This window comes from Euleptes europaea, chromosome 11 (genome assembly GCF_029931775.1).
Source record: "Euleptes europaea isolate rEulEur1 chromosome 11, rEulEur1.hap1, whole genome shotgun sequence".
NCBI lineage: Eukaryota > Metazoa > Chordata > Lepidosauria > Squamata > Sphaerodactylidae > Euleptes > Euleptes europaea.
The window spans coordinates 25,309,713-25,327,139 of record NC_079322.1 but is presented as its reverse complement, the minus strand read 5'-3'; the positions used below and the strand labels follow the sequence as shown (position 1 = coordinate 25,327,139).

The 17,427-nt window shown below is 39.4% G+C and overlaps 1 protein-coding gene across 4 annotated transcripts in view; it reads left to right on the top strand.

Moving 5' to 3' along the window:
• ARPP21 (cAMP regulated phosphoprotein 21) overlaps positions 1-17,427 on the top strand; it is a 156,092-nt gene that overhangs the window by 100,794 nt on the left and 37,871 nt on the right. For all 4 annotated transcript variants that reach the window (XM_056856987.1, XM_056856990.1, XM_056856989.1 and 1 more), the window contains one exon: positions 4,863-4,989. In XM_056856987.1, the coding sequence (XP_056712965.1) occupies positions 4,863-4,989 (127 nt within the window). The remainder of the gene's footprint in view (positions 1-4,862; positions 4,990-17,427) is intronic.

The window sequence follows — 17,427 nt, the reverse complement described above, 5'->3', positions numbered from 1 at the left end:
CCGAGACTGCTTTTTAGAAATAATAATTTTTTTAAATCTGAAGGCATTTTTCCTGTTCGGGTTTTTAAAAACTCTATATTATTACCATTATTTGAACCACTTGTTCCCAACAATTTGAAAAGAAATATTCCAGATAACCCCAGTGCTATCCCACAAAATGTGCCATTGTTTTCTGGAACTTGCACAATGGACACCGATTTAATTGAGTTTGATGTTCCTGCCCTCAAAAAGGTGGCAACCATGGATAAACTGGAAGCAATGACTTCATGCCTTCGAGAGAACATTGTAGATGTACCCAATCCTTTGCCTACCCCAATGAACATAAGAAAGATCTCTCAACAGATTCCTGAAGGAAAATCATACTTATCAACGCAAGCAGAGGTTCACACCCCTGCCTTGAAGTCAAGCAATATTCCTTTAGTTGTGACATCTGAAACATCTCAGCATAAACCCAGGCATTCCTCCTCAGGACCCAATTGAGTACAGTTAATGGCAGAGAACTCCAGGTTACGAATAATTATCCAGAATTATTCTCTCTAGCAGATTGACACATCTCACCCCCTCCACCTGCTGCTATAAAAATAATTTCTTGGAACATCGCAGGTTGGAGGAATAAAGCTAGAGATAAGGACTTTCAATGTTATTTGAATACTTTTGACATTGTGCTCCTCCAGGAAACGTGGTCCCAAATGGTAATCTACCTAGAAGGTTTTAACTCTTTCTCTACCCTAGCTTTCCGAACCAACTCAAAAGATCGCCCCCATGCTGGATTATCTATTTTTGTGTCTTCGCTTCTTAAATGTAGTATTAATATGCTACCGGTTGATAGCCATACTGAGCAAGGTGTTAAGCTTACTTTTGATAATTATTCCATGATAATCTTGAATGTGTATGTGCCTTCCACTCTTGATAGACATGCTGTTTCCCAGCACTGGGACCGCTTAGCTACCCTTATGGAGGATTTAGAAAGGAAATACCCCATTACTGAAATTATCATTGCGGGGGATTTTAATGTGAGGGTAGGGAAGGACTCTTAAATTTTCTTTAAAGTCCTTGGCCTAAATTTAAATGATCCCCTTCCCCTCTTTTTCTCTTATGAAAATATTGAAAAGATAATAACATCAATCTGGCAGGTTCTTTCCTAACTAAATTTTGCCACCAATTTAATAGGATATGGTTGAATGGGCTAACCGACTTTCCCAAGGCCTGTGAGCTTACATTCATCTCCTCAAGAGTTGGCAGTGTGATCGATTATTTTTTAATATCCTCTTCCTTGAAATCCTGTATTCTGAATTTTGAAGTGGGAGATTTTATCATCAGTGAGCATCTTCCTCTTGTTTTGACACTCAATATGGGTCACTCTGTTGTGACTCATCGCCCCCTTGTTTCTGCAAATACTGAACTAGAAATACCTCCTAAAATTGTGTGGAATGACCGTACCATTCATGAATCTAGATGCCTTTTTAGGTGTGATTCTTTCCTGGATCTCAGGGCTGCCCTTACTGATAATACAGCACCTAATTGTAAGCTACTGTTGTATGATGCTCTGGTATCACAACTATCTCGGTCACTTAGTATAAAATATAATTCCGCAATTAAAAACAGTAACAATGGAGCTAAACTGTGGCTCTCGAAGAATTGCAGTATTCTTAAAACCCAACTGCACAAAATTTATAGACAATTTTGTTCTTCCAACAATCTTGCCCTCTTTCCTAAATACTTCTAAAAAAAAACAATTACAAGAAAGTATAAATAAAAGTAAGTTGAAATTTTTAATAACCAATGGGAACAATTATACCAAGCTACAGTCCTAAACAACTCTAAGAAATTTTGGGCCATAGTTTCAGGTTCCTTCCCGGAGGAATTTTCCAGGAGGAATTACTGTCATTATTTCTCCCCAGAATTGGTTTTGCTATTTTTCCACCCTATTTCAGCAGAATCGTGATAATCCAGCTAATACAATCAACTTTGCTTGTGAGGACCTGCCTGAGTGGCCCCCAGTGACCCCAGATGAAATAATGGAGCTAATCAGCCAAATGAATTCTGGAAAAGCCCCTCGTCCTGATCTGATCCCTGCTAAGCTCTTAAAGTTGGACAAGGAAGGATGGGCAGCCCCTCTTGCTTCATTCTTCACCATGATTGATCGAACAGGACTCATTCCAGATGCCTGGCAGAACACGATCATAGTCCCGATCTATAAGAAGGGCGACCGTTCCAACCCCTCAAATTATAGACCAATCGGCCTCTTATCCATTTTAGGCAAATTATGTGGCAAACATTTATGACTTAAATTAACTTCATGGATAACTGAAAAAAATATCCTAGGCCCTGAACAACTTGGTTTCTGCAAGGGTAAATCTACTGTAGATCATTGCATCACCTTAGCGCATCTGGCCGAAAAGTACATTAAATCTGGGAGATCTAAACTTTATGCAGCCTTTCTCGATCTCAAGGGTGCATTTTATTCAATTGAGAACTATTATGGGCCAAATTGCATCAGTTAGGTATGGACAAGAGACTCCTTAAACTAATTATTTCACTGTATTCTTCCACCACCTGCCAAATCAAATGTCCAACTTCAGGAGAAATAACCCCTAAAATCCCCTTTATTAAAGGAGTGAAACAGGGGTGTATTCTTGCCCCTTTTGTATTTAATCTTTTTCTTAATGATTTAACCCCTTTCTTAGCATTGGAAGACTGTCATTCCCCCAAACTAGGCACTACCCATGTGTCTATTTTACTCTATGCGGATGATACAGTATTACTCTCCCGCACAAAGGTGGGTTTCAGACGTTTGCTGAATAGATGTCTAAATTTTTCTCTATTAACAAATTACAACTGAACTATGAGAAATCCAAAATATTAGTATTTGCTAAATCCTGCAAAATCCAAAAATGGATATTTGCGGGAAAAGAAATAGAACAAGAAAAGCAGTTTAAATACCTGGGTCTCTACTTTACCTATAACATGTCCTGGTCGAACCATCATAAATCAGCAGTTAATATTGCCACCATTAGTGCATCGGCTATTTTACGTGTTGTTGTTTTTTGGCAGGGGCAATCAATTTGTTCCATCTGCATTGAAAGTCTTTATGGCCAAAATAATTCCACAACTATTCTATGCCATTCCAGTATGGATTAATGCTTTTGATATTCGTGCTAAAAGGGTACAATGCAAATTTGTCCGGAAAATCATGGGCTTTCCATGTTGCATCCCATATGCAGTCCTCTGCTTAGAAACTGGCCTTGTTAGGATAGAAACAAGAACCTGGCTTATGTCAATCAAATACTGGCTGCGGATATACTATCAATCTGATTCTAGGAGCTTTTTACATCATGTGCTGTTTGAATCTAACATATTCAAATGGTCCACTGGTATAATGGGTAAAATAATTTTAATGGGCTTATCCATTGACTTACTTTTTATGCTCCCTTTCTCAAGTGCATATAAACGCAGAATTCTGGACATTGTACTACAAACTCTTGCCAAAAAATCTTGTTCCCCCTTGAATTTTGAAATTCCTTTAACTACTGGTCGACTGGCTCCTTATTTGTCTACCCTACATGCCCCGCAAATGCGCAGAGCTTTTACACTTGCTAGGTGCAACGCCCTTCCTTCAGCTATTACTTTTGGCAGATATAACCAAACCAGATACTCAGCGAGGCTTTGTCCCTGTAACTCAAATTCAATCAAGTCGGTTTCCCATATCCTTCTTCGTTGTCCTCAGTATAATGTCATCCACTCCAATTTTCTCAACTCTATTTTAACTAATATATCAGGCCACTCGGAAGCCCTCATAATCTATCATCTTCTTAATGATTTATCACCCAAAATAACTGAAAAAGTAGCTGTTTTTTAAGCTTAATAATCAAAAACAGATTGGATAAGGTTTAATGAATGATTAATGATTGATGGCTTTGTAATATGTTTTTGTTTATGACCGTTTATTATCTGTATAGACGATCTGTTGTTTTACATCATATGCCAATAAAGGTTATTGTATTGTATTGTATTGTATTGTATTGTATTGTATTGTATTGTAACTGGCTGTACTGCTTGCTGTGAGAGAAACCAAGCTTCTGTATCCCACGCTTTGCCTTATGCATGGGGATTTCACCCAGGCTGAGCTCAGGGGATATGGAAGAATTGGGTTAATGGAGGGACGGGAAGTCCCAGGATTTGTGAGGGCTGGCAGCAAGGTCATCTCTAATGGAGGGAAAACTTATGCATAACTCCAAGGAACAACCGAGACAGACGGGGAGGGGGGGCAAATGTGAGTTAAAGTACCCATGCTTAAATGACCAATCCCCTCCCTCACTTTCTGGCATGAGTTATTTGAGGGGCTGTTCTCCCTCTCCTCATCAGGCTCCTTTGGGTTCTTCTGTTCCTTTTTTCTTTGTAATCATCCCTATTTCATGAAGGAGTTTCCATCTTGCAGTTTTACCTGTGACATTATATTCTTTTCTCTGTCATTCTCATCTGTTCATGTAGGGGATTTACAGAATCAGAGGGATGGCATTCTGAAGTCATGGTATACTTTTAGAGAACAGAAAATGTTGTGTTTCTAGTAATGCCTTGCAGAGAGATTCCTTAAAGTTACGGGGGGGGGGGCGTTTAGTCTCTTTGGAATTTTCCTTATATCTGTTTTTCTTCGATTGCACTTTCTATGCTAAAGAAAGAAAATTCAGCCTTTATGCAGCTAGATTTTCAGAAGGCTGTTTGAGCAGCTGTACTCAGATAGCTTGCATTTCATAAATTGTTTTGAACTTATGTGAGGCCCATTGTGCATTGGTTTGTGTGTCTGTGTGTGCACAGCTTCAGAGGTTTTACAATACATTCTTCGACTTTCTTATTTTTCACAGATGCCTGTGTACTACTACCCATCTGGTCAATTCCCTACCTCAGCAACTCAGCAGTATAGGCCCATGGCCTCAGTTCAGTACAGTGCGCAGCGGAGTTCCCAAATACCGCAGACGGCTCAGCAAGCAGGTATTTGCTCCTATTACTTTATTCTTCAGCTGTGTCCTTCAAAGTTCTAAGTCCAATCTATGTGTAAGTGAGAGAAAATGTCGGTGGCTCCCAAAGTGTCGTCACTCTGCCCTTTACTCAGCCAAAGCCAAAGGCCATTTTATTCCTAAAAAGAAAATTCGGATTCCGAGTAAGCCTTCCGTTTTCAGTCTAACTCATGTTCACAAAAATCTTCTGAGCTGACCAACTGAAACTTGCATAGGTTTACACAGGAAGATAGGAGAGGGTTAAAATCAGAGGTATGTAACAACCCATTATGGAAGGTATATTCTCGAAATACCTTGATTTGGGGAGGAGTGAAAAAAACAGTATGTTCTTTGTCTTACATGGAACTCATTATTTGTTTCTTATTTTTGATCCTCCTGGGTAGTCTTCTAAGTCCATATCATTTCTCTCATTCATAAAAGTCCCAAATATTTCATTTCATAATATAAAATCATCTGTCCAAAGGGAACTCATGTTTTCGCCGCATCACAAAAACAAGCCCTTGAAGTATCAATACTGAATATGCTGGGTCCAAACCCGAGCATGAAGTAAATCAATTAATGTTTCAGCAACATTTTGAGATCATTATTATGTGAAGTCTTTAAATCTGTCAAGAAAGCTGTAAAGGAATATGGCTGTGTACAGTCTTGAAAGTGTGTGTAATTCTTAGAAGGCCACTTGAAGTACACTGCATGCCTTGATAAATGCTGGGCTCTACGCCAAACCTTCTTTTTGAGTCATGAGCACAGCAGGTGACCAGGAAGGTTCTCTAGTGTGTGTTGCCCTGGTGGTATAGATGCCTGAAGTAATGTGCAGCTGGAAGGGGGGCCGTTACACTGTAAGAGAGTGAGTAGCAGGTCTCACAGTGAACCGGTCTCTTTTCCTACTGTGTCTTGTTGCTCCTAATAAATACTGTTGAGACTAAAAGCGGCTGATGAATGTTGGCTTGTTTGCACTAGGGGGTGGTTCATTTAGTTGCTATTGAGTGAGAGAAAGAAGAATGAATCACTGATTGTCCAGTTCCCCCAATGTAAAGCTGTCTGGTTCAATGATTCAAGCAAGTTGCTGTCTCAGTGGAAAGAATAACAATGAATGATGTCTATCAATCCATTATGGAATGGTTTTCAATATTTGGATTCTTGGATATGATGTTTTTTTTCTCTAAATTCATGAGAAGAGGTTTTAATATACAGAGCCTGTAAGTCTCAGGCTTGCTGCAGGCTAGATGTTCCGAGGTGGGGGAAAATTACATGATCGCTGTATCCATCTCCATATGGCTGGAAATGTTGTTCTTTCATCATAAAAAAATCACATTAAACCAGCCCAACAAACAGTGATAATTGATGGTTATTTATCATGATCTTCAAGGGTGTTTTTCCAGTCTTTGCATTTTTTAATAACTTCAATGCTCTGGTGTATTTGGTTTAGATAGTTATAATTAATTAGTATTAATAGCACCTTTTCTTCATCTCATTTCTTTTATCAAATACTAAAAAAACACAGAGAGAGTGAGACAAAGGAATTCATACATACACTCAAAAACAGTGGCTCATTTTGCTTCACTTGTCTTAATAATGCCATTCCGTATTTATTACTGATTTACATTAAGTCTTTCAACATAAATACAAACTGTATGATATGAAATTACCTTCTTCTGCTCCGTGCTTCTGAATCCTTATTTAACCTATCAGTTAAATTGTGCATTAGTAATATGGAAATTGCATTAAAGAAATCCTATATGGCATGTTCAGAACTACGTCAACTGTATTGTAAGAAGTAATTGTATCATAAACCTTTCTCATTCCCCATTCACCTAATATGTTGTAATTAATGTATGTATTTGCCACATTTTTACCCCACTTCTCCTCCATGGAGTTCATGGAAGTTGTAGCTGGAACACTTATTGCTTGTGAGCTTGAGAGACTTCTGGTGTCTACTTGTGTTTCAAGGACTCTTTACAGATGGAAGCCTCCAGAATGTCAAATATTGAAGAATTTTGTGTTCCCTTAATATTCCTTGTTACACTTGATGGCTGCTGTGTTGCTGTTTGCCCATGTATACATGATCTGTGGGTACATTTTAGTATTTCTTCCATATTTAATTTTCTTCCTGATGTCCAGATGAATTGCTTCCTAGGAGCTTCTGTGCAGTGAACCTGTATCTTTTCAGGGGGATATAAGAGAAAGAGATGGCTTTCATATTACTGAGGCATGTAGTATACAAGGGACAGATAGGTGCTACAAATCGTGCTTGGGAGTTCTGGATTTTGAGAGATGTCGTCTCTTCTGACAGATTGCAAACACTATACTCTGTTCGGAGGCATCCACCACCCTCCAAGCCGCCTGCCTTCTAGCAAGCTGGAATGTCCACATCCTAGTGACAGGAAATGATTGAGAGGTGTAAGCAAGCCTCCAAGCTTTCCTTTCTCCTGGCAAGCTATTGATGTGGGTCTGGGCCACTGGAGGGACAGTTCTCAGTGGCTGAAGTCCCCAGAATCTGTATGCTCAGGGGCCAGATCATTCACCTTTTTTTAAAAAAAAGCTGCACAATTGCTCTTGTACATTCAGAAAGAGATTATACTCAACAAGGAGCAAAATGGAGAGAGATCACAATGGGTAGCCGTGTTAGTCTGTCAATAGCAGTAGAAAAGAGCAAGAGCCCAGGAGCACCTTGAAGACTAACAACATGTACAGCCATGGTACAATTCGGATGAAAGCTACAAATTCAGCTAATAAATAGAGGAGATTGGAAGTTTTCTCAGTATAAGGATTTGCATGAGGTTTCAGATGTTGTGTGTGTGCATGTGTGTGTGTGTGTGAGAGAGAGAGAGAGAGATCTTCAGTTCTCTGGGTAGATTACAAATCAACAAAAACGAAAACTGTTTGAAGGTCATCTCAGAGGCGCAAAGTGAAGCACAAAGCTTGATTTTTGCGTGTGAGCAAAGACTTAAATAATACATATGAGATTCATGCTGGATAGTGAGAAGCATGCTGGGTAAGAAGAGATGATTGCAGAACTAGGTAGATGTCATGACAGGTCCTGAAGCAGCTTCCCTGAAGACTTAGCACCACTTGCCTGTTGCCAAAGGAAAGTGGGAATCTGTGAGAACACTGAAGCGAAGCCCAGGGGAATAGAAGCAGTGCCTGCCAGCAGAATAGCAAATGCAATGAAAGTTCTGAGCCTTAAGAACTTGTGGTCTGTGTTATAAAAAGAAGCTTCCCTTGCCCAATAGGGTCTCAAAAGCTTTCATCTCTCTGGCAAACTTGTGAGCGTGCACAGTTTTCCCACTGCAGAATATAGAGGTCAAGGCAAGCTCTGATACCAACAATTTGTTTGTGTTTTCCTCAGAAAAGGTCTGGTTATGAGTGGAGCAATATTGATGTGTGCTACAGCAATTGGCTGAAGCAAAATGTCAGTGTAGTATCATTAATGGCCGAGGGAGTATGTATTTTCTCATAGCTGTGGAACAAGAGCAATATGAAGCTAAAATGGCTCCAGGGCAGAGAGAAAAGATGAGCTCACCTCAAATTAGATTACTATCTGACAGCAATAAATCATTTTGCAAGAGAGATGAGAACTGGTATATGTGTGTGCTTATAAAGAGTACAGCTTGGCTATAAAGAGATTTCCCACAAGATCCTGCTTCACGAAAGGTTCACATAGAACATCTAACTATTTAAATTAGCTAACCTAGAAAAAGACCGTATTTGTTACATAGCATAATTTTACGTTTTAGCCCCTAAAATAATTGATTGTACATTTTAGCCCTTGAAATGATTGATTGCAACAATATTGGACCAAACAGGCATGGTCTTCAGCAAAAACGGCAGGAAACCGAGTTCCAAAGAGTGGGCCACACCCCCAGGGATGCTTCCACCCAGGTCCCATCCAATATACTACATTAGTAGGAAGGTGATTCCTACTATGGTAGACAGGGCATCAGGTTACTTCTAAAATGCATAATGCTTACATAGTAAACTATGGGCAAGATCCAGTCAAGTTATATCCACCTTTGAAGTTGTATTAGTTTCAGCAGAAGTTCTCAAAATCAGTGGAATTTAAAGATAAAGTTAAAACCTACCTTTTGTCATGGTTACTGAATTGTTGAGATGCTTAGTTAAATATGTCTATTTTTAATCATTGGCAGAGTTTAAAAGATACCATTTCCCCACAGGTATCTCTGCTTCAAAACTGAGAACAAATAATGTAAGCCTGGAGAAGGCTGCTTCCTGGTGCCGAATAGTTGGCAGATATAGCCTTGTTTTTTTTTATTTATTTGTTTGTTCATTATATTTTGTTTATAATATTTTTATCTCGCCCTTCCTAACCAAAGCTGGGCTCAGGGCAGCTAACAGTATAAAATTATTACAATTAAAACCATAAATAACATATATATAATTAAAACATTAAATTATTAATAAACAATAATGGCACCCTGGTCATGGGTCCCAGATGATGTTAGGATTTCTGATTCATACCCAGGATGGGGAGCCACAAGATGTTAATGGATTGGAAGAGAGGGAAGGGAATGGAAGGGATGGAGGGGAAAGGAAAAGGGGGAAATAAAGAGAAGGACGGAGGAGAGGGGATGGGATGAGAAGGAAGGGGGGAGGGGAGGCCAGCTAAAAGAACCATCGCTGTCTTCAACCCTAGGCCTGGCAGAACATCTCCGTCTTGCAGGCCCTGTAGAGCTGGTCCCTTGAAGTTTAATTGTGCTTTTCGGTTGTCTCGTCTACTGTTTCTTGTTCTTTGTGCAACATCATTCAGAGTATTCACCAGTTTTTATTTTGTGTGTGGGTGTTTTAAATCTGGTCCCCCCCCCCATCTGTTGCCTTGAATATTCATGTAGAAAGGTGATTCATACATTCATATGTAAATTAAAAATGGCATGCAAGAATATTTCATATATCTTTTCAAAATAAAAATCTGATAATCGGGAATGCATTTTACATAATTTGACATTAACATAAGGCTGCAGTGGAAGATAAATGAATAATCAGGAGTCTCAAATAACTACAATTATATTGCTCCATTTATTTTGACAATTACATGCGGTATTGACTTTCTGTAATATTTACAAATAATCCCTTGAACTGTGGCATTTATCTCAGTTCCCTGCTTGTTGATGATTTGATTTGATTTCTGCAGCATTCCAGTCTAAAGAATGCCTTCCACTTAAGCAAATAAATCTCTCAGGCAATGCCAGGTTTCTTGAAGAAGAGAGATAAAAACAATATTTCTGTATTGTTGTCAAGCTGCATTGTACAAATTATATTTCTGCCACTACCAGTATTTTATTTTTTGAACTTTGACTTTTCTTTGCGAGTAGTTTGAAACTATTAGAACCTGGTACTTCTCTCTGCTTGAGGAAATGAAGAATTGGTGATAGCAGTAGTTGTTGTTTTTCCCCCAGCCAAAAAACAAAACAAAACAAAACTAGATGAAATCAGCCTGGATATAATAGCATTTGTACTTTGAAAGACTTTGTGTCCTCTTCATGTTTTCTACTTTTGGAGCCTCTCAAAGCCCATTTGTACTAGGTAAGTATTATCCTGTTCATTCCCAAATGGAAAAAAAAACTGGAAATAGAGGAGTCATTTAATATCTCTCACGCAAACATCTTCATGGCATGATAGAAATTTATATACATATGCCTTTTGCAGTCCCATCCAAAGGGTTAGGGGTAGATGGCGATGGCCAGGAATGGCACAGCCACACCACCTCCTGAGAGGCTTCCTGGCTGGTAAAAACAGGAATAAAAAACCTTAAAATCAAATGCCCGTGAAACTCCTCCATTGAGTTTCATGGGGCTACACCAGCTATTTTGCTGGCATAGCTCTGCTACAGCGTTAAAGGGGTGTTCCCGGGCCAAAAGGGGTTTGGAGGCTGACTAACATCAGCTCCGCTCCTGGGAACGCCCCTGAAATACCCTCCTGGATGTCGGCATGGCCTCTTACACTGGGACAACGTTGCCAGGGAGGCAGTGCCAGCACCCGAGGTCCATGCTGCACCATTCCCAGGGGCCGGTGTAAATCACCCTGCACTGGCATCCGTGCCACTTTGCATGGCGCAAGTGCTAGGGACACCAGTGTAGGGGTCACACTGGCTCCTATGCAGCTCTGTCCCCCTTTAGGATTGTATGGTTGGATTACAGCTTCCTTTTTGCTAAGGAGTGTGAGAGACCAGGGTATAGTTTGTGTGCCTTGTTTGAAAAAAGGTATAAATAGGCCAGGCGTAGAGTTCCACCAATATGGGCCATGACTCCATTGGGACAACGATGGGACTGGGCTTGTTAGCATAGACAAAGTTACCTTGGAATGGAGATGAAGTGGCTTGGTGGATCATTGTCCTGTGTTTGTGTGTGATACTGATTTGGGCAACAATGTGGTCTTACTATGCCAGGTTTGAGATGCAAACTTGGGCTGTGATCTTATGATTTATTTGCTTTATTTATACCCAATTTTCCTGTCCAGTGGAGACACAGAGTGGCTTAAAATGTTCTCCCCTTCTCCTTTTGTCCTCTCAACAAACCTGTGAGGTCCGTTAGGCTGAGAGTATGAGACTGCACCAAGGTCACCCAACTCCCATGACCAATTTGAGATTCTAACCTGGCTCTCCCAGATCCTAATCCAGCATTCTGACCACTACACCACACTGGCTCTTGTGTTCATGAAAAGCAGAATACAGACGCTTCTCCACGTTCAAATATTCCTTCTGAGATATTTTGTAGTAAACAAAAGAAAATGTATAATTTTGACAGAAATGGTTTCATGTTGTTGCAATAGGACTAGCATCATATGGGTGATATTGAGTTAAACATTATAAAATTGGGAACGGTAAACTCCTCAATACAGTATTATCATCATACACATTATGGCATGTGCTTAGTGGTCAAAATAAGACTCATTTGAACATATTCTACAAGGACATTGTATGCATCTACCATTATCACTGGAATTATCATTCTCTAATGTTGTAGGTTGTCTTACATAAAAATCTTCTTACCACACATGAGTTCAAAGCATTTTAAAAACTTTTTTTTCATTCCAAATGAGAAAATATTTTATCAGAGGTTTTTTGTTTTTTTTCTGTGATCCCTTTAAATTTTTCTATTGGAAAAAATGAGGGGGAGTCTTTGGAACGCAAACGGGGAAGTACTTTTATCTGGGCTTTCACATGTGTATCCTGGTGCTCAACGGCACTTCCCAGCCCCTGCATATGAAGAGTGGATTGTATCCAAAGTAACAAAATCCTACAGAACCTGTTTTAGAAAACACTCTGTTGAACAAAGACTGAACAATCTTGTACTGAGTAGTTTGAATTGCCTTGATATTGCAACCTCTTGCAAGAGCTAAGGTGTTCGGAAATTATATACAGGATTTGGTGCCATTGTTTTTCTGTTCAAGATTTTTTCCTTAATGGAACAGGCATTGGATTTCTTACACATTCACGGGCATAAAATGTTGGCATTGTAATTCATTTCAATGTTCCGAGGACCTAAAATAGGTTATTCTTATTCAAATATGTCTGTGTTACTCAAACACATTATCTCTCACACTCTCTCTTTTTAAATAATCTCTGCTTTTTTTTCCTCCTCAGAGGAAAGAACAATTGACTGCATACAATAGCACCTCTATCACTAGGCTGCAATTACCCGAGGCAGATACATATTTAAAATGCATATAGTTCCTTTCATGATAGGCATTCGAGGGTATTCTACAAACACCAAACATTTGTCTCAAATGGAGGGCAATATATCTGGTGTAATATTGTACTGTTAGTGTTTTATAGCCACTGCTCGGGGTGGGGGGGGGAAAGGTTATTCTTTCAATACTGTTGCTTGGAAACAAGCTTTCAAAAAGGCAAAATGTGCCATAATGAAGTCTATAAATGAGCTTAACTAGAATGACAGAAACAAGCTAACAACAAAATATTTACCGTAAGCATTTCTGTGTCTACGTCTACATTTGTAATTGTGTCGGGCTTTAAAAATAATTTTTTGTGTTGTTGTTTATGTGTTTGTGGTCACCAATGCTTAATTTCAAATATGAGAAGTGTTGAGAGACTCAAGCCTTTTTCCCCCCTGCTGTCAAACTGCTTTCCTCCTGTTTAATCCTTTATATAGCAGGCTCGCTGTGATTACTCAGTGGTATATGGTTACTCAGTGGTGAAAGAAAAACACTACACACATATTCCCCAAACACTTGCCTCATTAGATCTTCCAGGACCGAGCCCTAATAGGCAATACAGCAATAAGTCCTAGCTCTGTTTCAGTATTATAATTTTTTTTAAAAACACCATAACTTTCCTCCTTTATTATCATGGTATGATGGCATCTGTTCAACCATCTTGTTTGAATTATGTTATCTCAATTTCTCATGAGTATACATAAGTAAAACTAGGGCTGCCTTGAGGCTAATAATCTATACAAAGAAAGTATCTCATTGGTGGTGATTGCTTACTTTGCCATTGAAACAGATTTGTAATTGCATTGCAGATATCAAAGCACATATGAGTCAAGGGTTCAAACAAACGAATTTTTTTTGTCTATGTGTAAAGTATCTTTTTAAAGGGATTTCTATTTCCATAGTGTTAAATGGAGGAAGGTAGGTATTGGTAAGTATATTTTCAAAATTACAAATTAGTTCTGTATGCATGAACACATGAAGCTGCCTTATGCTAAATCACACCCTTGGACCAAAATCAGTAATGGCTACTCAGACTGGCAGCAGCTCTCCAGGGCTGTTAGGTAGGTTTGGGGTCTTTCACACTACCCACTACTTGATCCTTCTTTTAACTGGAGATGCCGGGGATTGAACCGGAGACCTTCCACATGTAAAGAAGATGCTCTAACACTGAGCCACAGCCCTGAGCCATTACAAATTAGTGTAGAAATTATGATCCACTAACAATTTACTTCTCATAGACCCATAGATGATAGCTATCAGTCAGTTGCTGGTTTATGATCCGTTAAAGACAACTCATTACATCTAAAATAATGCTAAAAGGAAGTATTGGATTTAATACTGTAAAATCTTGGTGAATTCCACAATAAACTAGTGGCAATCCAGTTAACCTCTAGTGATTGAGGAACTTGTAATGGCTACAACCATGCACAATCAAGCCAAGAATGGCCCGGAGATGTTCCCAGCCATGTCAGTTGTTCCCAACCATGCTATTGCCAAGTCACAATCTACCAGGAATGGGTGGGTCCTTGATTTCAGACTGATTTCCACAGGACACTGGTCTACCCTACATTTTTGTTTCTGCATGGTGATTTTTTCTCCTGTTTTGCTATTGTGGTTAAGCTTCTTGTGATAGAATTTCCTCAAGGTCATCATTTGAAACATAAATCTATATTAGCCAAGATACTCATTTGATTAAAAATGGCAGTTCTGTTTTCTATCATCCGTTGACATTCATAAGCCAAAAGGTACTCAGGAATGTCATTTATGAAAATGCCTTTTTGATGGCACTTAAATTATAAGGGCAAGACTGCTTTGTTTTAACTTCCAATGACAGAATAATAGATGCCACCATTTGTTTGCCGGTATGCAAATACTTATATCTCCAGAAAAGCAACAAGTATTATTAGGGTACATGTTATCTTTTACAAAAAATAGAGACATTAAAATATTTGGAAGATAAAATGAGTGCCCTCTCTTTCTCTTCTCAGAAGAGGAAGTGTAGCCAGGAACTCCTCGTTCTTATTCAACTATCCCAATAAGCTTGATAATGCATTACAGTTTGTAGAAGCCGGAGCTTATTTTGTTCATTTCCGTTTCATGGCCTGTGGCTTCTTCTATCACTGTACAGTCAGCTAAATCTCTGGAGGGGGAAAATGCAAAAAAAACTTGTTCATGTATTCATTCTGGCTATTTATTCCTGATTCTTATGTAATGCAAGGGTACTGTGGAGCTGGAAATACATCAAGCTGCTCATTTTGTTCCATAATATAGCCCATTGGGTAAATATAGGCTGGTATGATTTATGGAGGAAACAGGTGTGATCATGTTAAAAGAATGGCTTGCCTCAGAGAGCTGCTTGTAATTGACTAGCGAAATGGCATATGTTGCTTTTTCCAGACATGATGCAATTCATCAAGCAGTATTTGCTTCATTTGCAGGGAGAAAGCAAGGAACAGACTCAGCATCCAGCTGATGGGGCTTGAATAAATATGGGAATAAATAAATGCCTCAGGTCTGTAGGGGACAATGTCGTTCCCAGCAGATTCACTTACTGCAATTTTGTGACAGAGAATTTAAATGCAACTATTTATTCACCTTAATCCAGGGAGCTGTGAGCTCCAGAAGGAAGTTCATGCTGACTATGGCATGCATGGTACCCAGGCAAAGGGCAGTTGATAGGTATCCCTGTAAAGTAAAGCTTGAGAATCTGCTTGTTTTATCCCTTCCCCATCCCCCTTCATGTAATAGCCTACTCTGTCCCTATTACAGCTGATCTGCATGCTGGACTTGTAGTTCAAAGCAATACTGCTGTGGCTGTATCAGGTTGTAAATATCTTTTCTCAGATATTGATAATTTGGTAGTATCAACTGGATGGTAAAGATATTTGTACCCTGACCTGGATAGCCCAAGGCTAGCCTGATCTCATCAGATTTCAGAACCTAAGCAGGGTCTGCCATGGTTAGAATTTGGATGGGAGACCTCCAAGGCATACCAGGGTCATGACGCGGAGGCAGGCTATGGCAAACCACCTCCCAACGTCTCTTGCCTTGAAAACTCTTTGGGGTCACCATAAGTCAGCTGTGACTTCATGGCACACACACACACACACACACAAAGATATTTGTAGGGCACCAGAACCTTTGGCCAGCGTTGGTAACCTGCTGTTATTTGTGGTTGTCACCAACATATGCAGACAATTGGAGAGGCCTATCTTTCACTTTTTGCTGAGATTAAGAGAGAAGAAAGGAGTCTCTCACTTTATACCAGGGAGGGAATATGCCACAGATCTCCAGAGGGGTATAGACTCTGTCTCTGCCATGCAGCGTGAAGTCAGAGACCATTCCCTGTCCAAGTTTGGAATGTACAGAGAACTTGGGAGAGGTGGTCTCTCATTTTGTGCTGGGTAGGCAGTACAGAAATAGACATGTATGGTCACAGCTGGCCACCTGGCAACTGCATTTGTGGACCTCTAGGTTATTGTTGTTGTGGGGTTTATTGTTGATTTGGTTGTGTGTGTTTTTTTGAAGGAACAAAGAAGCATAAAAGAAAAGTTATTGCAAAGAAAATTTTAGTTTAGCTAGTTTGTTTTAAAATTGCATTTTTAACTGTTCCCGGAGTTTTATGCATAATCCATCAAAGCTTCAAAGGGAACAAAGGAAACATGGGTGTCTGCCACATAAGATTTATCTTATGGATAACATCACCTTTGAACTCCCAAACTCCTGTGTAAATGAGTATAGAAGGCAGCCAAGACTTTGATATTTAACTTTTTAAAGTCTGGATAACGCTACCGTACTATTTTCCCTCATATTGTCTGTTTTGGAAGCACTCACACCAAATCCACAAACTGTTCTTTAAAGTTCCGGTTGAGGGAACAGGAGGGTATCTTGAGAGAAGAACATGTGGTATGTGTTCATCTGTAATATCTTGCCAGTGCTCAGGTAAATTCTTCTCTGGATTTGTGATTGTGTGTGGATGTGTGGTGAAACATTTTCTCACAACTTGAAAGATGTTGCAGATGATCAGTTTATGTACACCCTTTTGTATTGCCATTTCGTAGACGGCACTGTATTACCCGTAGTTGTGGAGAATCAGATACATGATGTTTGACTCAGAAATACTCTGCTGAGAAGAGGAAAATCTTCTGACAGTCCTATAATGGTGTTGAAGTGTTTCTATGAAGATACCTTTCCATTGGTGTAGTGGCCAGTTATATGGTTCTGTCAATATGTGTGCTTACAACATATTTTACAGAAAAGAAAAGAAACAATTGATCTTGATTGTGCAAATATATTGATCCCTGAGGAAAACAATTATTTGTCTTCTAAATTTTAAAGGCTGTTACATTGCAATGTGTGTTGAAAAAAGAGTAATAAGAAGTAACGTATTAAAGCAATTGTGCTGTGAAAGTCAGAAATGAATTTGTCCACTAGAACAGCATATGGATTTAGCACAGGCACCTTTACCATGAATTTGTTGTTTCATGCAAACCATAAGTGCTGTAGTAATAAGATGAGCAATACATAGCCTCTGAAATTCTGATATGACCTGGGCAGTTATTACTGTCAGTCCATCTTGCACCCAGGTTGGTTCTCTGATCTGCAGAAGAGTAAGTGATAAAATGGATTGGTAGATACTTTGAGCAGAGAAGAGTACATCTTCACCAAAAAGGGGGAAATACCCAACCAAAAAAGGTTGGGTAAACCAAAAAACAGAAGGAAACAA